General features: G+C 44.3%; 1 protein-coding gene and 1 pseudogene across 2 annotated transcripts; both read right to left on the minus strand.

Annotated features, from left to right (window-relative positions):
• Positions 1-667: 667 nt before the first annotated feature.
• Positions 668-12,357, minus strand: LOC143975652 (gamma-crystallin-3-like). The gene is made up of 3 exons (XM_077478142.1): positions 12,205-12,357; positions 2,036-2,278; positions 668-995 (listed from the first exon to the last, which is right to left on the minus strand). The coding sequence occupies exons 1-3, from the start codon at positions 12,211-12,213 to the stop codon at positions 720-722; spliced, it is 528 nt and encodes a 175-aa protein (XP_077334268.1). The 5' UTR covers positions 12,214-12,357; the 3' UTR covers positions 668-719.
• A 7,328-nt stretch (positions 12,358-19,685) lies between these two features.
• Positions 19,686-23,334, minus strand: LOC143975651 (gamma-crystallin-3-like; annotated as a pseudogene). Its single transcript, XR_013272405.1, has 3 exons — positions 23,228-23,334; positions 20,465-20,707; positions 19,686-20,013 (listed from the first exon to the last, which is right to left on the minus strand). The product of XR_013272405.1 is annotated as a gamma-crystallin-3-like (transcript).
• Between the last annotated feature and the right edge of the window lie 1,644 nt (positions 23,335-24,978).

Consider the following 24,978-nt stretch of genomic DNA (forward strand, 5'->3'; position numbering starts at 1 on the left):
ATGAATTTTCTTGTAAATATATGTGCGTGTCTGCACCTGACCACACTGTCTGATCCTGTTGAAATCCATCCTCCTCAAGAAACCCTTACATCTTTAAGCCCTATTGAGTGTGTGGTTTAACTTTTGTGACCTTGTTTCATGGCATTGGGATGACCATATGGACGCTCAGGGCGCCTGTGCTATAATTGGCCACATGCCCGTTTTACCATCCCGCATGCGTGCTGCCGCCTTGCTTCTATTTTCTCCTTTTCACATGATCTCTTCGCATCCCTTTGCGATGCAGTGAGATTTTCCCTCCATCCTCCAGAGAGAATGACGTTCCTCGTATCTGAAGCCGATGGTTAGGACCCAGCGGCAACGAGCGAAGGAGCAGACGTGAGGCAGCTTTCGCATGCGCGGTACGGTCCTCACGTCCGCTTCCAATATAGGCCGGATGGGGGTTATTTAAGGCCACTGGTTCCAGCTATTAGACGCTGCTTTAACCCAGGGACACATGCATGCTGCTATTGAATGCCAGGTAATCATTTGCTATTTTCAGATTTGAAAAAATCTTTATCTTTATATTTTGTCTCTGACTAAGCGTGGTTTTTGACCGGTGGTAGAGGTTGCTGCACTTTACAAATTCTCATCGAAAATCCACATTGCATAAAAAAACAAACAAGAAAAATGTCTTTATCAAGTTTATTGTCAAGCAGAAAACTTAAAATATTTTTAAACATTTAATAGGAATGATGGAGACGTCTGAAGGACCCAATTCTGGGGCTTGTGGCTCCCCAGTCGGTGTATCTCCTGTACTCTCCAGGTCTCAGGTAATACTGACGTCCCTTGTAGTTGGGCTCCTCATAGAACATCCAGTAGCCATCATGTACATGGCAAGAATTAATGTCATTGTAGCGGAATGTCTCATAGACATGAGGACAATCCTCAGTGAACTCCATCATCTGACCTTTGAAGTCCTCTCTCTCATAAATCCTGATTCTAAAGGAACCTTGGTGCTAAAGAAGGAAACAAAACTTGAAATTAACCAAGCAGTCAAACCTGTAACATCAACACTACCAATTTTCTCACTTGGGAGTTTTCTTCTCTCACTTCCAGTGTCAATATATATATATATATATATATATATATATATATATATATATATATATATATATATATATATATATATATATAGATAGATAGATAGATAAAATGTTCTACACTTTTTTTAACTCTCTTTATTAAGAATTTCATGAAAAAAATATATCACTTTTCTGCATAGTCACCTTCCTTTGCGATGCATTTTTCCTAGCCTCGTACCTTTTTTTTTATTTCATCAGAGAAACTCAGCGCCCTCACTGTTTCCAACCGAAATGTAAAAGTGTGGAAACATTTTGAAGACCTCTCATATGTATTATTTATTTATTTTGTTAGGCATTTTTGGTCTGTGTTGTTTTGACATATCTTAAGACTTATGCCTCGTATACACATAATCTGACTTTCCGACAACAAAACCATGGAATTTTTTTTGAAGGGTGTTGGCTCAAACTTGTCTTGTATACACACGGTCACACAAATGTTGGCCAACAATTACGGACGTAGTGACGTACAAGATGTATGGCGAGCCAATAAAAAGAAAGTTCAATAGTCATGTGATATCTCCATTAGGAACGCTAGTTTTACAAGACCGAACGATTTCCGGCTTGTCCTTCATTTCAAGCATGCGTGTTTGTACTTTTGACTTTGTTCCAATGGAATTGTGTACACACGATCGGAAAGTCAGACAACACACATTTGTTGGTGAAAAATTTGAGAGCATGCTAGCCGACATTTGTTGGGGAAAAGTCTGACAACAATTGTCCGATGGAGCGTTCACATGGACTGCCAACAAGCTCACATCTAACATTTCCCGTTGGGAAATTCAATCGTGTGTACACAGCATAACAGTATAAGATGGATTACAGGCATCAAGATCCTAAGCTGGCTACTCAAGAGATTTGTCTCGTGGCTAAGGTCAGCGGTATGCTTTAATTCACGTTGTACTGCATTGTATTACCTGGGGGCTCAGACGCACAGACTTAATGGTGTCATTGTAGCCCATCCACTGCTGGAAGTCAGGATACTCTCCTCTATGGAGGAAGTACTGGTGTCCTCTGTAGTTGGGTTGCTCATACAGGATCCAGTTCCCACTTTCTACACGGATGGAGTTGCAGCGTCTGAAGTATGAGGACAGGTCAGAACATTCAGAGTTGCACTCGTAAGAGCGACCCTGGAAGTTCTTGTCTTCGTAAAAGATGATCTAATGGAATAAAAAGGTCGACATTTATTCATATAAACTGTGAAATTAATTTTACTTCTTGATTATCAAATAGGAAGGAATGTTCCACACTCAATATATAAACCTAAAAACTCAGCTGGGCACACACAAGATCACCGTTAACATCAGACAAAATTTATTTATTTTTTTATCAGGGTGGGGAAGAGTTCAAAACTCTGTTAAACTTTGATCTGTGTTTAAAGCCTGATGCCGCGTACACACGACCGGTTTAAACTCTGACGGTCTTTCCGACGGAGTTCTGCTGAAACGGACTTGCCTACACACGATCACACCAAAGTCTGATCGTTTAGACGGGACTACAAAAAGGAAGTTCAATAGCCAGTAGCCAATAGCTGCCCTTGCCTCCTTTTTGGTCCGTCTGAATAGCATACAGATGAACGTTTTTCCCAATAGGAATTGATTCAGTCGGAAAGATTTAAAACATGTTCTATTTCTAGGTCCGTCAGAATAAAAAAAAAAGTCAGATGAAGCCCACACACGATCGGAATATACGATGAAATGATTCCGTCTGACCTTTTCTGACGGAAAGTCCATTATTGGTTCGATTTCATGTCACTCAATGTCAATCTTTCTCACTAAGACCCCTTTCACACATGCGGATGATATGTCCGTATTTCATCCATCTGTTTGCGGATGAAATACGGGCATACATTCATCCCTATGGGATAGCGAGTGTCTGCGGATGAACATCCGCAGACACCCGATTTCCTCCGCCTCCGCAACAGTCCGATTCTGCAGACGGAGGAAAATCCTATTTTTCTATCCGTCTGCAGAGCGGATCGGATGAACACGGACACACGGTCCGTGCTCATCCGATCCCCATAGAGGAGAGCGGAGAGCTGACAGGGCGGTCCCCGCACAGTGTGCGGAGACTGCCCTGTCCGCAGCCGGCTCAGCGGGGACAACGGAGCGATCCCTGCTGAGCGAGCGGATCATCACGGGGCGGATCATTACTGATCCGCCCCCTGTGAAAGAGGCCTTAGGGTTTCTTCAGAGGTTGCCAGTGTTTCCTTGAACAATGAGCAATATCTGTCCCTCAGTCATTATTGACATCAGTGATCTTTTTTAGCTATTGGTAAGGGGGGCACTTTTTAATTTACAACAGTATTGTAATGGTGACCCACTGACCATTAAAATAAGGAGTCACACTGACCATTACAGTAAGGGAACACTATGCTGACCACCAATATAAGGAGGCACTTTTCCACTGACCACCAACATAAGGAGCATTCTTCAACTCAACACCAATGGGCACTACAATTTTCATCGTCCGTGTTTCTCCCCTGGCAATTATTCATCATTCATATAATTTTGTGATTATTTCTAAATTTCTCTTTGAAGCTAAAAAAAAACCTCAGTCAAAGAATCAAGGAGCATTGAGCTTTTAGTTTCAATGAGAGTACATTGGGGTAATCATACTTGTATATACATATAGTTTTTTTTGTTTTTTCTTGATTCTAGCCCTGGAAAAGTCGCCAAAACACATTTGTTTTTGATGAAGAAAAAAAGTGTTTTTTGGAATGTGTGAACTGTAGCCCTACCCCCTAAAGGGCCGTTGGGTCTCCCTTCTCCTGCACAGCCAGGCAACACACATTTTTGGCAAGCACTCATTAGTCAATAATTCAGTCCCTTGGCTTATTTTTGATATATTTTTTGTTTTTTTTAGGGGATGTAACTTGGACAGGTTTAGGGAAGTATGGGGTGCCCAGAAATGACTTCAAAGCACAAACCATGGGGACAAACTGGATAACAATTGCTGACCCCCAGCACAAATTCCCAGACTGTACTCCTTTAAGAAAACTTCTAAACTGACTGGGGGAATCTTGATCTTTTCCCAATGAAAGAAATCTTAAAACATGCAGCTCAACACTTGAAATGTTCCCAGCAGGTAAGGTGAAGGTAGGCTAAGCTCTGTTCCTCCTGAAAACTAGCTAAGTCTTGCACCTGGCTGTTTCTCCCTTGTAGGCTTGGGGGGTTAAAAAATAGAGATCACTCACTCAGTCCCTGTTAATTCCTGGAGCAAAGATGGCAACTTCTGTCCAGGCTTTCTTCTGTACAGGTCCCTCTTGCTAGAATGTTGTCACAGCCAAGCCTGACTGAGAATGCAGGGGCTGGTGAAGTCTCTGGCTCGTTTTCTTCTCCCTCTCTCTCTTTCCCTTAGCAGCACACTTATGCCTGGAGCCAAAGCCTCTTCTCCCCCCCCCCCCCCCCCAGCACCGGGGTCCCCTCCAGGACTCTGGATCCTGGACTATCTCCCCACATGGTCAGGCTCCCGAATACTTATAGGGCACTCTCAGCCTACTGGGTGGTCCTTCCCCCCCAGGGATTAATAGAGACCCCATGAACATTCAGGCTGAACTCTCCACCCATCCGCCCACTAAGTTCTGGGACCTTCTAGAAGCTTCCTGAAGCCAGGGGGAGGTGACTGAGACCTTTACCTGACCTTAAATAACCTGGCTTCACAGGCTATAGTGAAGCCCAACTAAATTTACCTACATTAACCAACTATGTACACAAAAGGGGTACTACAAAACTAATGTGGTGCTCCCATCTTTTACATTTTTTTTTTTGTAAGTTCCTCTGAGGGTCCCAGTTTTTGGAGTAGCAACCTCCGGGACCTCATACCACTTGTAACATTACAACAAATCACCACAAGGTCCCATACCACAAAAGCAATAAAATCCTGACTAGGGATGAGCACCCCCCGGTTCGGTTCGCACCAGAACTTTCGAACGGACCCCAAATTCGAACGAACGTTAGAACCCCATTGAAGTCTATGGGACTCGAACTTTCGAAATGAAAAGTGCTAATTTTAACGGCTAATATGCAAGATACTATCCTAAAAAGGTTTTGGGGACCTGGCTCCTGCCCCAGGGGACATGGGTCAATGCCTAAAATGTTTTTAAAAATGGCCGTTTTGGCGGGAGCACTGATTTTAATGACAATTAAAGTGAAAAAAAAAAGTTAAATATTCCTTTAAATATGGTGCCTGGGGGGTGTCTGTAGTATGCCTGTGAAGTGCCAAGTGTTTCCCGTGTTTAGAACAGTCCCTGCACAAAATGACATTAAACGGAAATAACACCATTTAAAACTGCTTGCGGTTTTAATGTTATATCTGGTTCCTGCAATATGGTTGAAAATCATTGAGAAAAATGGCATGGGTAGCCCTCCCTGCCCATTACCAGCCTATTTGGGTCTTTTACGCATATTAAGGGGAACCCCGTACCCATATTAAAAAAAGGAAATGCGTGTGGCCCCCAGGCCCTATATACTCAGAACAGCAGTATACAGGCGGTGCAAACAAGACAGGGACTGTGTAGGTTTGTTGTGTTAAGTTGAATCTGTTTGTAATTTTCAACTGGTACATTTTTAAAGTGTAGCTCCAGTCAAAAAAACTATTTTAAAGCTTTTTGGAAAACATAGGGAAGGGTTATCACCCCTGTATAATTTGTTTTGTCGTCCATCTTTTTTCATCTCACTTGCTGTTGTCTCCTTCCGTTTGCAAGTAGGAGATGTTTGTAAATTGGATGTTTGAAAGTAGGGGCCTGCCCTATATGCTCTGCAGAAATGGCGGAACAAGGTGTTGGTTTTGCCACAACATTGTAAGCCCTCAAAGTGACTCTTGGTGGGCGCTGGAGCGCCCTGCTGTGAACGATTATATCAAGAATTGTAATTACATGCCATTGTTGAACAGTGGTAGAAAAATTGACCTTTGGTGGTTGTGGTGCTGGTGCCACAACACTATAAGTCCTCACCGTTACTCTGGGTGGGCACAGGAAGGGGCCCTCCTGTGAAATATTATATCAAGAATTGTAATTACATGTCCCTGTTAAACAGGGGCAGAAAAATTTGGCCTTAGGCACTGCTGCTGGTGCCACCACACTGCAACCTCTTCCATATACTCTAGTTTTATTGCAGAAATTAGCCCTGCTGCAAAGCATTGCATCAGAAATTGTACTTAAACGCCCCTGTTAAACAGGGGCAGAAAAATTGGGCCTTAGGCACTGGTGCTGGTGCCACCACACTGCAACCTCTGCCATATACTCTAGTTTTATTGCAGGAATTAGCCCTGCTGCAAAGCATTGCATCAAAAATTGTACTTAAACGCCCCTGTTAAACAGGGGCAGAAAAATTGGGCCTTAGGCACTGGTGCTGGTGCCACCACACTGCAACCTCTCCCATATACTCTTGTTTGATTGCAGGAATTAGCCCTGCTGCAAAGCATTGCATCAAAAATTGTACTTAAACACCCCTGTTAAACAGGGGCAGAAAAATTGGGCTGATGGCATCAACCAGAACCAGAAATGTTCTTCCAACATATCAGCGGAGGAGGAAGAGGATAGACAATCAACATAACAGGACAGTCACTCAGCATCAGCATAGGCAGTCTTGAAGGGATGTGGTATTTCAAAAAAAATTATTCGGTTACATCAGCTTCAGGTGCTTGGTAGCTGTGGGTGATCCAAGACTGATTCATCTTGATGAAGGTCAGTCGATCAACTGATTCGGTGGACAGGCGCACCCTGTGATCGGTAACAAAGCCACCAGCAGCACTGAAGGTGCGTTCCGAAAGAACGCTGGATGCAGGACAGGCCAGTAGCTCAATTGCATACTGTGCAAGCTCTGGCCAGTGATCCATCCTCAGGACCCAGTAAGCCAGAGGATTTTCGGTGGGAAAGGTGTCCAAGTCTGACCTTGCCCCTAGGTATTCCTGCACCATGTAAATCAGACGCTGGCGATGGGTGCTGGAACCGATCATACCTTGGGGCTGCGGACTAAAAAATTGTCTGAAAGCATCGGTCAGACGGCCACCTTCTCCACCGCTCCTTCTGACCGATGCCTCAGAAACACGTTGTCCAGGACCAGGAGTTTGTAACCTCCCAGTCTCTGGGAACGCGTTGCACAGACCTTTCTGCAAGGCCTCCCGGAGATGTCTCATCCTCTGCTCCCTCTGCGATGGCAAGATAAGGTCGGCAACCTTACCCTTGTACCGTGGATCAAGGAGAGTGGCCAGCCAGTAATGGTCCCTCTCCTTGATCCGAAGAATACGAGGATCCTTCCGCAGGCTTTGCAGGATCAGGGAGGCCATGCAGCGTAGGTTAGCTGAGGCATTCGGTCCGGAGTCCTCTGGGTCACTAAGGACAACATGATCCGCAGCTACCTCCTCCCAGCCACGTACAAGTCCACGTGTTTCTTGGGACTGTAAATCATCCCTACAGGACTGCTGCTGCTGCTGCTGCTGCTGCTGCTGCTGATGCTGATGCTGAGTGCCAGCCTCCACCTCCATGCTGACACAATCATCCTCCTCCTCCTCTTCCTCCTCCTCATCCTCTTCCTGTGTGATGGGTGGCACAGCAGGAACACTGTCTGGATAAAGGGGGCCTTGAGAGGCAAGGAAGTCCTCCTCTTCCTGCCTCTGTTCTGCCTCAAGTGCCCTGTCCATTATTCCACGCAGCGTATGCTCCAAGAGGTGGACAAGAGGTACAGTGTCACTGATGCATGCACTGTCACTGCTCACCATCCTTGTCGCCTCCTCAAACGGTGACAGGACAGTGCATGCATCCCTGATCATGCCCCACTGGCGTGGTGAGAAAAAACCAAGCTCCCCTGACCCTGTCCTGGTGCCGTAGTCGCACAGGTACTCATTGATGGCCCTCTGCTGCGTGTGCAGCCGCTGCAGCATGGCCAATGTTGAGTTCCATCTGGTGGGCATGTCACATATAAGGCGGTTCTTGGGCAGGTTCAACTCTTTTTGGAGCTCAGCCAGCCGAGCACAGGCATTAAATGATCGGCGGAAATGCACACAGACTTTCCTGGCCTGCTTCAGGACATCCTGTAAGCCGGGGTACCTGCCCAAGAACCGCTGCACCACCAGGTTAAGGACGTGAGCTACACAGGGAACATGGGTCAGTTGTCCCTGTGGTAGGGCGGAGAGGAGGTTGGTGCCATTGTCGCAAACCACCATTCCTGGCTTAAGCTGGCGTGGCGTCAACCACCTCTCGGCCTGCCCCTGCAGAGCTGACAAAACATCCGCCCCAGTGTGGCTCCTGTCCCCCAAACAAACCAGCGCAAGCACGGCATGGCATCGTTTTGCCTGCGTACTTGCTTAGCCCCTGGAACGCCTACGGAGCACCGCTGGTTCTGAGGATAGAGCACTGGAAGAGGCCATGGAGGAAGAAGAAGAGGAGGGGTGGAGGAGAGAGGTGTGTCACAACCAATAGTAGCATTTTGGAGACGTGGTGGCGGAACAACCTCCAACACTACTGCACCTTGTCCTGCATCCTTCCCAGCTGCCAGAAGGGTGACCCAATGGGCCGTGAAAGACAGGTAACGTCCCTGTCCATGCCTGCCGGACCATGAGTCAGCGGTAATATGCACCTTACCGCTGACCGCCCTGTCCAGCGAGGCAAGGACATTGCCTTCCACATGCCGGTAGAGAGCCGGAATCGCCTTCCGTGAGAAAAAGTGGCGTTTGGGGGCCGAGTCTACCAACTGAAAAGGCAGCAGTTGAAGTGCTAGCAATTTAGCCAAGCTAGCATTCAACCGCTGGGCATGTGGATGGCTGGGAGTGAACTTCTTCCGCCGGTCCAGCAGCTGGGGCAGGGACATTTGCCTGCTATAATCGGACGTGGGTGTACCGCAAGCAGAGTTCCCGGAAGCACTTGGCTGTGACACACCTAATTCTACACCTTCATTCCTCTCAGAGCAGGTTTCAGAGAGGACTGAAGGTCTAGTGGGGTTGGAGATGCCAGCTGATGAGGAGCAAGGAGAGGTCCGCTTTGTTCTTTGGTGTGGGTCTTTGAGGTACGCTTGCCAACGAGCTGCATGGCAGGTCAACATATGTCTGGTCAAGCATGTGGTGCCCAAGCGGCTGATGTTTTGGCCACGTGAGATACGCTTGAGACATATGTTGCAAATAGCAGTGGTGCGATCTGATGCACTCGTCTCAAAAAAGGCCCACACCAAAGAACTTTTAGAATAACGCGCAGAGGCAGCGCTCTGCACAGGCGGAGCTCTGCGGTGTGATTCAGTCGGTGTTCTGCCCCTAAGCTGGCCCCCGGAGGGCATCCTGCCTCGTTGGACATGTGCCTCCTCCTCCTCCTCCTCCTCCTCCTCCCACCTTCCAGGCACCCACGTGGAGTCAGTGCCCTCATCATCCCCTCCCTCTTCATCGCTGTAGCAAACCTGGCAGTATGCTGCAGCTTGTGGAACATGACTGCCAGATTGCTGTCCTTCTTGAGCATCCCCTCTGTCTGCGCTCACGCTACTGCCTTCCTCTAGCTGAGTGTCATCATCAGAGCCCACAAAACACTGAGCATCCTCCTGGAGCATGTACCCAACACTGTGTTTAAAGAGTTCAGGAGACTCCTCAGGAGGACGTGGTGGGTCTAGGGAAGGAGTCACTGATGATGACATTGAGAGGAGGGAAGACGATGCGTTGGCAGCTGCTTTGCTAGTACCCTGAGACTGGGTGAGAGAGGATGAGGAGGATGAAGAGGGCTTGGTCATCCACTCTACCAAGTCGTTGGCATGTTGCGGTTCAACATGTCCAGCTGCCGAAAAGAAGGACAAGCATGTCCCATGGCCACGTGCTGATGACAATGCACCGCGTCCACGACCAGCACTGTTGTCTCTAGACACAGAGCCTGCTTGCCCTCTTTTATCGGCTCGCGCCTGTCTGCCTCTCCTTGCTGGCCTTCCAGACATGGTAATGGCCTGAAGGGAGTTGGGTAAAACAGCAGTTGGGTAGTGTGTATTGTGCTGGAGGCACACAACACCCACTAACTCCTGCAGATGCCTTTATTATAGAACACCAGAGATAAAGGGGTATATACAGATGTATACTGTGCTGTGCTGGAGGCACACACAACTTCCAATAACTCCTGCAGATGACAAGTGGGCTCAAATAGAGAACAGCTATGTAGGTGGATATAGCGGTATGTACTGGGTACAGAGCACGCATACAGCACGCACTATCTCCTAACACTACTGGGTACAGAGCACGCAGACAGCACGCACTATCTCCTAACACTACTGACTGCAAGCTCTATTATTAAAGATAGATCACTAGCTATATAGGTGAGGTGAATATAGCGGTGTATACTGCGGTCAGGGCACACAGACAATAACCAGAGAACACCAGAGATAAAGGGGTATATACAGATGTATACTGTGCTGTGCTGGAGGCACACACAACTTCCAATAACTCCTGCAGATGGCAAGTGGGCTCAAATAGAGAACAGCTATGTAGGTGGATTATAGCGGTATGTACTGGGTACAGAGCACGCAGACAGCACGCACTATCTCCTAACACTACTGACTGCAAGCTCTATTATTAAAGATAGATCACTAGCTATATAGGTGAGGTGAATATAGCGGTGTATACTGCGGTCAGGGCACACAGACAATAACCAGAGAACACCAGAGATAAAGGAGTATATACAGATGTATACTGTGCTGTGCTGGAGGCACACACAACTTCCAATAACTCCTGCAGATGGCAAGTGGGCTCAAATAGAGAACAGCTATGTAGGTGGATATAGCGGTATGTACTGGGTACAGAGCATGCAGACAGCACGCACTATCTCCTAACACTACTGACTGCAAGCTCTATTATTAAAGATAGATCACTAGCTATATAGGTGAGGTGAATATAGCGGTGTATACTGCGGTCAGGGCACACAGACAATAACCAGAGAACACCAGAGATAAAGGGGTATATACAGATGTATACTGTGCTGTGCTGGAGGCACACACAACTTCCAATAACTCCTGCAGATGGCAAGTGGGCTCAAATAGAGAAGAGCTATGTAGGTGGATTATAGCGGTATGTACTGGGTACAGAGCACGCAGACAGCACGCACTATCTCCTAACACTACTGACTGCAAGCTCTATTATTAAAGATAGATCACTAGCTATATAGGTGAGGTGAATATAGCGGTGTATACTGCGGTCAGGGCACACAGACAATAACCAGAGAACACCAGAGATAAAGGAGTATATACAGATGTATACTGTGCTGTGCTGGAGGCACACACAACTTCCAATAACTCCTGCAGATGGCAAGTGGGCTCAAATAGAGAACAGCTATGTAGGTGGATATAGCGGTATCTCCTAACACTACTGACTGCAAGCTCTATTATAAAAGATAGATCACTAGCTATATAGGTGAGGTGAATATAGCGGTGTATACTGCGGTCAGGGCACGCAGACAATAACCACTACACAACAGCAAGATAGAAAATCGGCCGAAAATGATCGGTGTGTACTGTGTTGAAGGTACACAGAACACCCACTGCTTCAGACGCCAACACACTACACGAGGCCGCCGCGATGGCGGCCTTATATAGTGTTGGGCGTGCACTACACAGCCTGAGCTATGATTGGATACAGGCATCCTGCCTGTGGCCAATCATGGCTCTCCTCGCTGCTGGCGCTGCGATTGGCCAAGCATGCGGGGTCACAGTGCATGCTTGGCCAATCATGAGCCAGCAATGCACTGCGCCATCGCAGTGCATTGTGGGCCGTGAGCGCCACGCGAATTTGACGCGAACGGATCAAAATGTACGGATTTCGCCGAACGGACGAACAGCCAATGTTCGAGTCGAACGTACGTTCGACTCGAACACGAAGCTCATCCCTAATCCTGACAGAGGCTCTAACCTTTCCATACTCTGTTAGAAGGATTGTTTATATTGCCATCAATGTCCTTGTTAGGTAGATTTTCCTTCACTTGTCAAATAGACAGGAAAGGATGGAACATTTCCCAAAGACGGCAATAAAAAGACATTAATTACAAAAACTATTTAAATAAAAATAAAAAAAAGTATTGGAAAAAGTCGTAATTAAATTTTTAGTCCAAAAATAATTGTTTTTATAAACTCACCTTTCCCATTTTGCTTGGTTTGTCACCGACCGTGCTGCTATTTGTTTGCACCAGTATCTGCTGGGATGTCTATGGCCCTTATATACGTCCTTTACTGCTTACACACTCACATGCTGACATTGTGCTTTGTGTGGAGTATGAATGGCCTTTTCCCTTTACTGTGTTGAACTTTGCTTGATTTCTTTCTATAACTATTGTTTGGATCTTTCTGAGTGCATCAGCATTCATATGTACCACACCTGAACAGAGACCAGAGATGAACAGAGATGAGCTATACACACACGTGAAGGGTCTACAATGTATATTTTATATAGATATATATTTATATACTGAATGTAATAGCATTATGTTAACCACTTCAGATCTCAAATCTGATCACCCCCATGGATCAGAGAAATGTAAGCATTTCTTTTATGGGCCTGCTTATTCAACAATTACTCTTTCCTTAAAGTGGTTGTCAACCCCCCTGAGACATATTTACCTATAGGTAGGCTTATAATAAGGCTTACCCATATGTTCTGAAAATATCTCCTGAACGTGCGCCCTTCAGGAGATATTTCATGTACAATGCGATGATGATGTAATTGGCAAATGTTCCGGGCCGCTTCTTCCCCCAGCGTGTGCCGCGACTGCTCGCACATGTGTGGAGGTGACAACACGTGTGACAACACGCGGCTCCCGCCAGTCACAGAGCTGGAGTCTGCGGCCCCAGAAGGAAGAGGGGTGAAGATGGATGCTTCCACCAGCGGGCTTCGTTTGTCAGGGTTTACTTCCTCTTTAAGAGTAAGTGTGACCGCCGGAGAAGATTAATAAGAGAAAATTGAAAAGACGGGGGCACCACATTCGTTCATACAGTCAATAAAAGATTTTATTCTGCAACTAAAGCAAATTTGTTTTGGGGACTATCAGAGAAAAAAAATACTATGTATATACTGTATATTATATTGTCAGAAGTATTGGGACCCCTGCCTCTACACACACATGAACTTTAATGGCATCCCAGTCTTAGTCTGAGCCCTGAGCCCACCCTATTTTGAAGCCCAATAGAGCCTCTGGCTCTAATCATGTGCTTCAAACCCCCCCCCCCCCCACCCATCATTGGAATCCATGATTCCGACACCCTGTATGTAGATCATGAAGCTAGACGCATGGATAAGGGGCAGCCCCTGGGCTCCCCTAGTAGACGGGCCATCACTGGCAGCCATATAATGGGGTGAATGGACTCTTACACTTCAAATCCCAATAGGCATTGTGCAGTAGGAGGAGTGGACAGATGATTTTTATCACATTGCACAGGAAAGTTCTTTCAAACACTTGTTACAACCAGGGTCACCCATAGCATATGGTTCTTTGGATGCATATGGATACCTTGACCCATAAGTGGTTTATTTTATTCTTTCCAGAGACCAAGGTAAGGAGTGTTGTCCGGACTGCAGACACGTGCAAGTATAGTTTTATATTTTTCAAAACTTGTAAAATTTTTGAAATTAAAATATTATATGTATATGTAGTGGCGGCTCCTGAAGAGCACGCGCTATGCTTTTTGAAAGTTAAGGTTACACCTGAACTGCTGTTTGGTTTGGGTACAATTGTTCTAAATTTGGACCTCGGCATCAGTCTGACTGGACTATAGGATGTTCAGCCTGACCACAAGGGGCACTGTCTCTTCTGGCAGGCATAGAACCTCAGTCTAGTTGGGTGTTTTAAGTTTACTCTCTCTCTCTGAGCCCGCCCAGTGGGAGTGTCACTCTTGCTGTGCTTTCTGGGAGAGGGTACTTATCCAACTTGAGTGAACATCCAGTTGTGAATGGCTATTCTCTGGATTTAGTCAAAGTAAGCAAGTTCTTCATTATGGACTTTGACACTAAGAGTACCTGAACTTCCTTCCTAACCCTCTGATCCTATTTTAAGAGACTGTTCATTGTCTACGTTTTGCAAATAAAAATCCCTTTATGCAGATCTGTCGCCAGTTTACTGGGCCATCTATCACAGGAACCCCTAGACACAGATTGAGGAGGAGAAGGTAACAGTAAGACCAATCAAACCAGCAGCTCCTTCGGGGGTCAGTGCTACATATATTATGGCTGTAATATCTATCGTTAGCTATAATCATTGTATGTATGTGTGTCTTTAATAGAAGGCTTGTACCGTTTACTTGGACAGCATCCCCTGAAGAAGCCTGATATATGGGTGAAACATGTTGAGAACTCTGTTTATGCTGTACCTATTGATTGTATTTGCCAAACTGCTGTACTTTTTATCAAATTTTATTAATTTTTTCTAAAATAATAAAAAAACTTTCTTATATAATATAGTTGGTACTACTATTTTTCAAATAAAATTGCACTCTGAAAATTCAACTCCTCTTTTCCTATATACAATCTATTAAGGGATGAGGTGCTATTACTAATATTAAAGTGTCATATTACACCAATGATTGATCACTGACCTTCAACTCTGAAAAAATAATCAACTTATTATTATCCTTCCTATTTTGAAGGTTATTTGAGATATATATATATATATATATATATATATATATATATATATATCATTATCATTATCATTACATTCTTTCTTTATTTGTGACCATCTTTTTTGTTAGATCATATAATTATCCATATAGGAAAGTGAAAAAGTTCAAAATGTTTTATAAACTTCTATATTATGCATATGCACATTTTATAGACTGTATTTTATAAATAATCTTTTTCTAGATTGCTTTATATTAACCACTTACCCACTGGGAACTTAAACACCCTTCCTAACCAGACCAATTTTCAGCTTTCAGTGCTCTCACATTTTGAATGACAATTACTCAGTCATGCAAAACTGCATCCATTTTTTCACACAAATAGAGCTTTCTTTTGGTGGTATTTAATCACCGCTGGGTTTTTTATTTTTTGCGCTATAAAAGAAAAAAAGACTGAAAATTCTGTAAAAAAAAATGCATTTTTCTTTGTTTCTGTTTTTGCATTTTTTGCAAATTATTAATTTTTCTTCATAAATTTTGGCCACAATTTATACTGCTACATATCTTTAGTAAAAAATAACCCAAATTGGTGTATATTATTTGGTCTTTGTGAAAGTTATAGAGTCCACAAGCTATGGTGCCAATCTCTGAAAATTGATCACACCTAAAGTACTGACGGCCTATCTCATTTCTTGAGACCCTAACATGCCAGGAAAGTACAAATACTCCCCAAATGACCCCTTTTTGGAAAGTAGACATTCCAAGGTATTTAGTAAGAGGCATGGTGAGTTTTTTGAAGCTGTCATTTTTTCCCCACAATTTTTTGCAATATCAAGATTATTTTTTCTTTTTTTTCACAAAATTGTCATATTATCAGGTTATTTCTCACACACAGCATATGCATGCCATAAATTACACCCCAAAACACATTCTGCTATTCCTTCTGAGTATGGCGATACCACATGTGTGAGACTTTTACAGAGAATGGCCACATACAGAGGCCCAACATGCAGGGGGCGCCATCAGGTGTTCTGGAGCATAAATTACACATCTAATTTCCTGACTACCTCTTACAATTTTGAAGGCCCTGGAGCACCAGGACAATGGAAACGCCTCGAAAATTACCCCATTTTGGAAAGTAAACACCCCAACGTATAATCTTTGAGGCATAGTGAGTCTTTTGAACATGTCATTTTTTTTCTACAAATTTTTGGAAAATGTGGAAACAAAATGAAAACGCGTTTTTTAACACAAAGTTTTCCATTTATACAATATTTTTAACACATAGCATGTACATACCGAAAATGACACCCCAAAATACATTCTCCTACTCCTCTTGAGTACGGCCATACTACATGTGTGAGACTTCCACAGCCTGGCCACATACAGAGGCCGAGTACGGCTGGGTGTGTTTGAGCACGGCTGAGTATGGATGGGTATGGCTGAGTATGGCTTAGCATGGCTGGGTACAGCTCGGTATGGCTGAGTACAGCTGAGTATGGCTGAGTACGGCTGAGTATGGCTGGGTATCACAATGTATGGCTGAGCATGGCTGAGTACAGCTCGGTATGGCTGGGTATGGCTCGGTATGGCTGAGCATGGCTGGGTATGGCTTGGTATGGCTGAGTTTGGCTGGGTATGGCTGAGTATGGCTGAGTATGGCTGGGTATGGCTGGGTATGGCTGAGTATGCCTGGGTACGGCTGAGTATGGCTGGGTACGGCTGGGTATGGCTGAGTATGACTGAGTATGGCTGGGGGTGGATGGGATGGCTGAGCATGGATGCATGGATGAGTATTGCTGAGCATGGATGGGTGGATAAGTATGAAAGAGGGATGGCTGAGTATGGATGAATGAGTATGAATGGCAGGATGGCTGAGCGTGGATGGTGGGATGGATGAGCGTGGATGTTGGGATGGATGAGCGTGGCTGAGAGTGGATGGCTGAGTGTGGATGGTGGGATGTCTGAGTGTGGATGTCGGGATGGCTGAGCGTGGATTGATGAACGTGGATGGCAGGATGGCTGAGTATGGATGGCAGGATGTATGAGCGTGGATAGCGGGATGGATGATCGTGGTCGGCAGGATAGCTGAGTTTGGATGGAGGGATGGATGAGCATGGATGGCAGGATGTATGCGCGTGGATAGCGGGGTGGCTGAGCGTGGATGGCGGGATGGATGATCAGGGATGGTGGGATGGATGAGCGTGGATGGTGGGATGGCTGAGTGTGGATGGTGGGATGGCTGAGTGTGGATGGCTTATACAAAGGGATGGGTGGATGGATGGATGGATGCTGGATTTGTCACTGAGCAGCGCTGTGGGAACTACACATCAAGCCCACAGCGCTGCTGCAACTGTTTTCTCCCCTCTCCCCCAGGGGAGCGCGATTCTGGAAGGACATCATAGTACGCCCTAACAGAGTTATCTGACCGCCCTGTAGCCGTCATTCGGCTATGGGTCAGTTGGTAAGTGGTTAAAATTGTTTATGATTATAGACAAAACAATTTAAAAGATCTTACCATGGCCAGGTTCTGTGGGGAGGACTGGGAGGGATGCATGACAAAAAATACACCTTACCCAGAGTTCAGTGGGGGGGTTAAGGAAGGCAATTTGGGCAATAATTTAACAATTATGCTGCGTACACATGACCGGACTTTCCGGCAGGCTAGGTCTGATGGGATCAATCCGTCTAAGCCCTTGTACACATGGTTGGAGAATCCGTCGGAATGTGTCCTATCGGACCGTGTCGTCGGATAATCCGACTGTGTGTGATATGCATCGGACTGATTCCGTCCGAATATCCGTCGGACCCAATTTTCCAACATGTTGCAAATATTTTCCGACCAACTGGTTCGATCGGACATACTCCGATCATGTGTAGCGAATTTTGATCGGACGAAGTGCCACGCATGCTCAGATCAAATTCCTACATCAAAGCTATTGGCTACAAGCCTGAATCTAGTCCCATCGTAACGAAATTACGTCATCACGTTCTGAAAGATCGGATTTTTTCGCCAACTTTGTCCGACCGTGTGTATGCAACAGTTTCGGACAAGATCCGACGGACAAAATCCGACGGATTTGGTTGTGGAAATCTCCGACCGTGTGTACAGGGGCTAACAATCCGATCGTGTGTGGGCTAGTCCGATCGTTTAAAAAAAAAAATCAGACAGACCTAGAAATAGAACATGTTTCAAATCTATCCGACAGACTCAATTCCGACGGACTAAAATCGGTAAAACCGTTAGTCTGTGTGCTGGTCCGACGTACCAAATATGACGCAAGGGCAGCTATTTGTAAATATATGTGCGTGTCTGCACCTGACCACACTGTCTGATCCTGTTGAAATCCATCCTCCTCAAGAATCCCTTACATCTTTAAGCGCTATTGAGTGCCTGGTTTAACTTTTGTGACCCTGTTTCATGGCATTGGGATGACCATATGGACGCTCAGGGTGCCTGTGCTATAATTTGCCACACGCCTGTTTTACCGTCCCACATGCGTGTTGCCGCCTCGCTTCTATTTTCTCCTTTTCACATGATCTCTTCGCATCCCTTTGAGATGCAGTGAGATTTTCCCTCCATCCACCAGAGGGAGTGACGCCTCTCACCTCTGGAGCCGATGGTTAGGACTCAGCGCCGATGAGCGAAGAAGCGGACGTGACGCGGCTTGCGCACACACGGTAGGGTCCTCATGTCCGCTGCCAATATAGGCCGGGTAGGGGTTATTTAAGGCCACTGGTTCCAGCTATTAGACGCTGCTTTAACCCAGGGACACATGCATGCTGCTATTGAATGCCAGGTAATCATTTTCTATTTTCAGATTTGAAAAAAAATCTTTATCTTTATATTTTCAAAACGATGCTTCTGTTGATGAAATACTCAACCTGTTTGCCTTTATAAACTGCAAGTGCTTCATAAGTTACGTGTTCTCTAATTAGTCTTTTCTTTCTGTATTCATTTTTCTGGATAGTTTTTTCAATAGACCTTGGCACACTTTGACAGCATTTGTCCCCTGATTCTGAGTCTAGAATTTTATTTCTGTAAGTTGATTTCTTTTATATACTTGGCTCCTTTGTGTGGAGATCGGTTTAATGTCTATATTTAAACTAAATTTGATTCAATTTGTTTTTTAGTTGGCCCTTGAATGCCCCCTATGGTCACCCCTAGCATATGGTTCTTTTGACGCATATGGATACCTTGACCCATAATAATATTTGATTCATTCAAGAGATTAAGGTAAGGAGTGTTGTCCGGACTGCAGACAAGTGCATGTATAGTTTATATTTGTCAAAACGTGTAAAATTTTCTAAATTAAAATATTATATGTATATTATGGTTGTAATATCGATCAATAACTAGAATCATTGTATGTATGTGTTTCCTTAATAGAAGGCTTGTACCGTTTACTTGGAAAGCATCCCCTGAAGAAGCTCGACATATGGATGAAACATGTTGGAAACATTATCTGTTTATGCTGTATGTGTAAATACCTATTGTACTTGCCAAACTGCTGTACTTTTTATCAAATTTTATTATTTTTTTCTAAAATAATAAATAATAATAAAATAATAAATTTCTATAATATAAATAATAATAATAAAAAAAATTCTTATATAATTTAGTTGTTATTACTATTTTTCAAATCAAATTGAACCCTGAAAATCCCACTCCCCTTTCCCTATACACTTGTTACAACCACTTTAAGGTTTGACAATAAAATCTGGAAGCTGATTGGTTTCTCTGCCGAGCTGCACCAGATTTCGCAAGCTCCGATTTTAGTAAATCCCCTCCAGTATGTATATAAACAACCAACTTATTCTGCATGGAATAAATAAATATGTGATTTTATGATGGAGGGCGAATCTCATCCAATGTACAATACATTGTCATATACTGTAGATGATTGTGTCTCTGACTAAGGGTGGCTTTTGACCGGTGGTAGAGATTGCTGCACTTTACAAATTCTCATCGAAAATCCACATTGCATAAAAAAACAAACAGGAAAAATTTCTTTATCAAGTTTATTGTCAAGCAGAAAACTTAAAATATTTTTAAACATTTAATAGGAATGATGGAGACGTCTGAAGGACCCAATTCTGGGGCTTGTGGCTCCCCAGTCGCTGTATCTCCTGTACTCTCCAGGTCTCAGGTAATACTGACGTCCCCTGTAGTTGGGCTCCTCATAGAACATCCAGTAGCCATCATGGACATGGCAAGAATTAATGTCATTGTAGCGGAAACTCTCATAGACATGAGGGCAATCCTCAGTGAACTCCATCATCTGACCTTTGAAGTCTTCTCTCTCATAAATCCTGATTCTAAAGGAACCTTGGTGCTAAAGAAGGAAACAAAACTTGAAATTAACCAAGCAGTCAAACCTGTAACATCAACACTACCAATTTTCTCACTTGGGAGTTTTCTTCTCTCACTTCCAGTGCCAATTCCAAACATGCGAGTTTGTACTTTTGACTTTTGTTCCAATGGACTTGTGTACACACGATCGGAAAGTCAGACAACACACATTTGTTGGTGAAAAATTTGAGAGCATGCTATCCGACATTTGTTGGGGGAAAGTCTGACAACAATTGTCCGATGGAGCGTACACATGGACTGCCAACAAGCTCACATCTAAAATTTCCCCGTTGGGAAATCCAATCGTGTGTACGCAGCATAACAGTATAAGATGGATTACAGGCATCAAGATCCTAAGCTGGCTACACAAGAGATTTGTCTCGTGGCTAGGGTCAGTAGTATGCTTTAATTCACGTTGTACTGCATTGTATTACCTGGGGGCTCAGACGCACAGACTTAATGGAGTCATTGTAGCCCATCCACTGCTGGAAGTCAGGATAGTCTCCTCTATGGAGGAAGTACTGGTGTCCTCTGTAGTTGGGGAGCTCATACAGGATCCAGTTCCCACTTTCTACACGGATGGAGTTGCAGCGTCTGAAGTATGAGGACAGGTCAGAACATTCAGAGTTGCACTCGTAAGAGCGACCCTGGAAGTTCTTGTCTTCGTAAAAGATGATCTAATGGAATAAAAAGGTCGACATTTATTCATATAAACTGTGAAATTCATTTTACTTCTTGATTGCCAAATAAAGAGAAGGAATGTTCCACACTCAATATATAAACCTAAAAACTCAGCTGGGCACACACAAGATCGCCGTTAACATAAGACAAAATTATTTATTTTTTATCAGGGTGGGGAAGAGTTCAAAACTCTGTTAAACTTTGATCTTTGTTTAAAGCCTGATGCCGCGTACACAGGACCGGTTTAAACTCTGACGGTCTTTCCGACGGAGTTCTGCTGAAACGGACTTGCCTACACACGATCACACCAAAGTCTGTTCGTTTAGACGGGACTACAAAAAGGAAGTTCAATAGCCAGTAGCCAATAGCTGCCCTTGCGTCCTTTTTGGTCCGTCTGAATAGCATACAGATGAACGGTTTTCCCGATAGGAATTGATTCAGTCGGAAAGATTTAAAACATGTTCTATTTCTAGGTCCATCAGAATTTTTTTTTTTTAAAGTTAGATGAAGCCCACATGCGATCGGAATATACGATGAAATGATTCCGTCTGACCTTTTCTGCCGGAAAGCCCATTATTGGTTCGATTTAATGTCAATCCTTCTCACTTAGGGTTTCTTCAGAGGTTGCCAGTGTTTCCTTGAACAATAAGCAATATCTGTCCCTCAGTTATTATTGACATCAGTGATCTTTTTTAGCTATTGGTAAGGGGGGCACTTTTTAATTTATAACAGTATTGTAATGGTGACCCACTGACCATTAAAATAAGGAGTCACACTGACCATTACAGTAAAAGGAACACTATGCTGACCACCAATATAAGGAGGCACTTTTCCACTGACCACCAACATAAGGAGCATTCTTCAACTCAACACCAATGGGCACTACAATTTTCATCGTCCGTGTTTCTCCCCTGGCAATTATTCATCATTCATATAATTTTGTGATTATTTCTAAATTTCTCTTTGAAGCTAAAAAAAAAACCTCAGTCAAAGAATCAAGGAGCATTGAGCTTTTAGTTTCAATGAGAGTACATTGGGGTAATTATACTTGTATATACATATAGATTTTTTTTTTTTTTTCTTGATTCTAGCTCTGGAAAAGTCGCCAAAACACATTTGTTTTTGATGAAGAAAAAAAGTATTTTTTGGAATGTGTGAACTGTAGCCCTACCCCATAAAGGGCCGTTGGGTCCCCCTTCTCTTGCACAGCCAGGCAACACACATTTTTGGCAAGCACTCATTAGTCAATAATTCAGTCCCTTGGCTTGGTTTTGATATATTTTTTGTTTTTTTTAGGGGATGTAACTTGGACAGGTTTAGGGAAGTATGGGGTGCCCAGAACTGACTTCAAAGCACAAACCGTGAGGACAAACTGGATAACAATTGCTGACCCCCAGCACAAATTCCCAGACTGTACTCCTTTAAGAAAACTTCTAAACTGACTGTGGGAATCTAGATCTTTTCCCAATGAAAGAAATCTTAAAACATGCAGCTCAACACTTGAAATGTTCCCAGCAGGTAAGGTGAAGGTAGGCTAAGCTCTGTCCCTCCTGAATACTAGCTAAGTCTTCCACCTGGCTGTTTCTCCCTTTTAGGCTTGGGGGGTTAACAAATAGAGATCACTCACTTAGTCCCTGTTAATTCCTGGAGCAAAGATGGCAACTTCTGTCCAGGCCTTCTCTGTACAGGTCCCTCTTGCTAGAATGTTGTCACAGCCAAGCCTGACTGAGAATGCAGGGGGTGGTGAAGTCTCTGGCTCGTTTTCTTCTCCCTCTCTCTCTCTCCCTTAGCAGCACACTTATGCCTGGAGCCAAAGCCTCTTCTCCCCCCCCCCCCCCCCCCAGCACCAGGGTCCCCTCCAGGACTCTGGATCCTGGACTATCTCCCCACATGGTCAGGCTCCCGAATACTTATAGGGCACTCTCAGCCTACTGGGTGGTCCTTCCCCCCCAGGGATTAATAGAGGCCCCATGAACATTCAGGCTGAACTCCCCACCCCTCCGCCCACTAAGTTCTGGGACCTTCTAGAAGCTTCCTGAAGCCAGGGGGAGGTGACTGAGACCTTTACCTGACCTTAAATAACCTAGCTTCACAGGCTATAGTGAAGCCCAACTAAATTTACCTACATTAACCAACTATGTGCACAAAAGGGGTACTACAAAACTAATGTGGTGCTCCCATCTTTTACATTTTTTTTTGTAAGTTCCTCTGAGGGTTGCAGTTGTTGGAGAAGCAACCTCCGGGACCTCATACCACTTGTAACATTACAACAAATCACCACAAAGTCCCATACCACAAAAGCAATAAAATCCTGACAGAGGCTCTAACCTTTCCATACTCTGTTAAAAGGATTGTTTATATTGCCACCAATGTCCTTGTTAGGTAGATTTTCCTTCATTTGTCAAATAGACAGGAAAGGATGGAACATTTCAAAAAGACGGCAATAAAAAGACATTAATTACAAAAACAATTTAAATAATTTTTAGTCCAAAAAATAATTGTTTTTATAAACTCACCTTTCCCATTTTGCTTGGTTTGTCACCGACCGTGCTGCTATTTGTTTGCACCAGTATCTGATGGGATGTCTATGGCCCTTATATACGTCCTTTACTGCTTACACACTCACATGCTGACATTGTGCTTTGTGTGGAGTATGAATGGCCTTTTCCCTTTACTGTGTTGAACTTTGCTTGGTTTCTTTCTATAACTATTGTTTGCATCTTTCTGAGTGCATCAGCATTCATATGTACCACACCTGAACAGAGACGAGAGATGAACAGAGATGAGCTATACACACACGTGAAGGGTCTACAATGTATATTTTATGTAGATATATATTTATATACTGTATGTAATAGCATTATGTTAACCACTTCAGATCTCAAATCTGATCACCCCCCATGGATCAGAGAAATGTAAGCATTTGTTTTATGGGCCTGTTTAGTCAACAATTACTCTTTCCTTAAAGTGGTTGTCAACCCCCCTGAGACATATTTACCTATAGGTAGGCTTAAAATAAGGCTTACCCATATGTTCTGAAAATATCTCCGGAACGTGCGCCCTTCAGGAGATATTTCATGTACAATGCGATGATGATGTAATCGGCAAATGCTCCGGGCCGCTTCTTCCCCCAGCGTGTGCCGCGACTGCTCGCACATGCGCGGAGGTGACAACACGTGTGACAACACGCGGCTCCGGCCAGTCACAGAGCTGGAGTCTACGGCCTCAGAAGGAAGAGGGGTGAAGATGGATGCTTCCACCAGCGGGCTTCGTTTGTCAGGGTTTACTTCCTCTTTAAGAGAAAGTGCGACCGCCGGAGAAGATTAATAAGAGAAAATTGAAAAGACGGGGGCACCACATTCGTTCATACAGTCAATAAAAGATTTTATTCTGCAACTAAAACAAATTTGTTTTGGGGACTATCAGAGAAAAAAAATACTATGTATATACTGTATATTATATTGTCAGAAGTATTGGGACCCCTGCCTCTACACACACAAACTTTAATGGCATCCCAGTCTTAGTTTGAGCCCCGAGCCCACCCTAATTTGAAGCCCAATAGAGCCTCTGGCTCTAATCACGTGCTTCAAACCCCCCCACCCATCATTGGAATCCATGATTCCGACACCCTGTATGTAGATCATGAAGCTAGACGCATGGATAAAGGGGCAGCCCCTGGGCTCCCCTAGTAGACGGGACATCACTGGCAGCCATATAATGGGGTGAATGGACTCTTTACACTTCAAATCCCAATAGGCATTGTGCAGTAGGAGGAGTGGACAGATGATTTTTATCACATTGCAAAGGAAAGTTCTTTCAAGCACTTGTTACAACCAGGGTCACCCCTAGCATATGGTTATTTGGATGCATATGGATACCTTGACCCATGAGTGGTTTATTTGATTCTTTCCAGAGACCAAGGTAAGGAGTGTTGTCCGGACTGCAGACATGCACAAGTATAGTTTTATATTTTTTTAAACTTGTAAAATTTTCTAAATTAAAATATTATACGTATATGTAGTGGCCGCTCCTGAAGAGCACGCGCTATGCTTTTTGAAAGTTAAGGTTACACCTGAACTGCAGTTTGGTTTGGGTACAATTGTTCTAAATTTGGACCTCAGCATTAGTCTGACTGGACTATAGGATGTTCAGCCTGACCACAAGGGGCACTGTCTCTTCTGGCAGGCATAGAACCACAGTCTAGTTGGGTGTTTTAAGTTTACTCTCTCTCAGAGCCCGCCCAGTGGGAGTGTCACTCTTGCTGTGC

The sequence above is a fragment of the Lithobates pipiens genome, unplaced genomic scaffold (genome assembly GCF_037356315.1).
Source record: "Lithobates pipiens isolate NorthernLeopardFrog02 unplaced genomic scaffold, aLitPip1_a1.2 Scaffold_13, whole genome shotgun sequence".
Lineage (NCBI taxonomy): Eukaryota > Metazoa > Chordata > Amphibia > Anura > Ranidae > Lithobates > Lithobates pipiens.

What these genes read in the sequence shown, in the direction of transcription:
- LOC143975652 (XM_077478142.1), bottom strand. An exon ending in CTGTGCGTCTGAGCCCCCAG is followed by an intron (nt 996 to 2,035) that starts GTAATACAATGC and finishes TTCCTTCTTTAG; the next exon opens with CACCAAGGTTCCTTTAGAAT.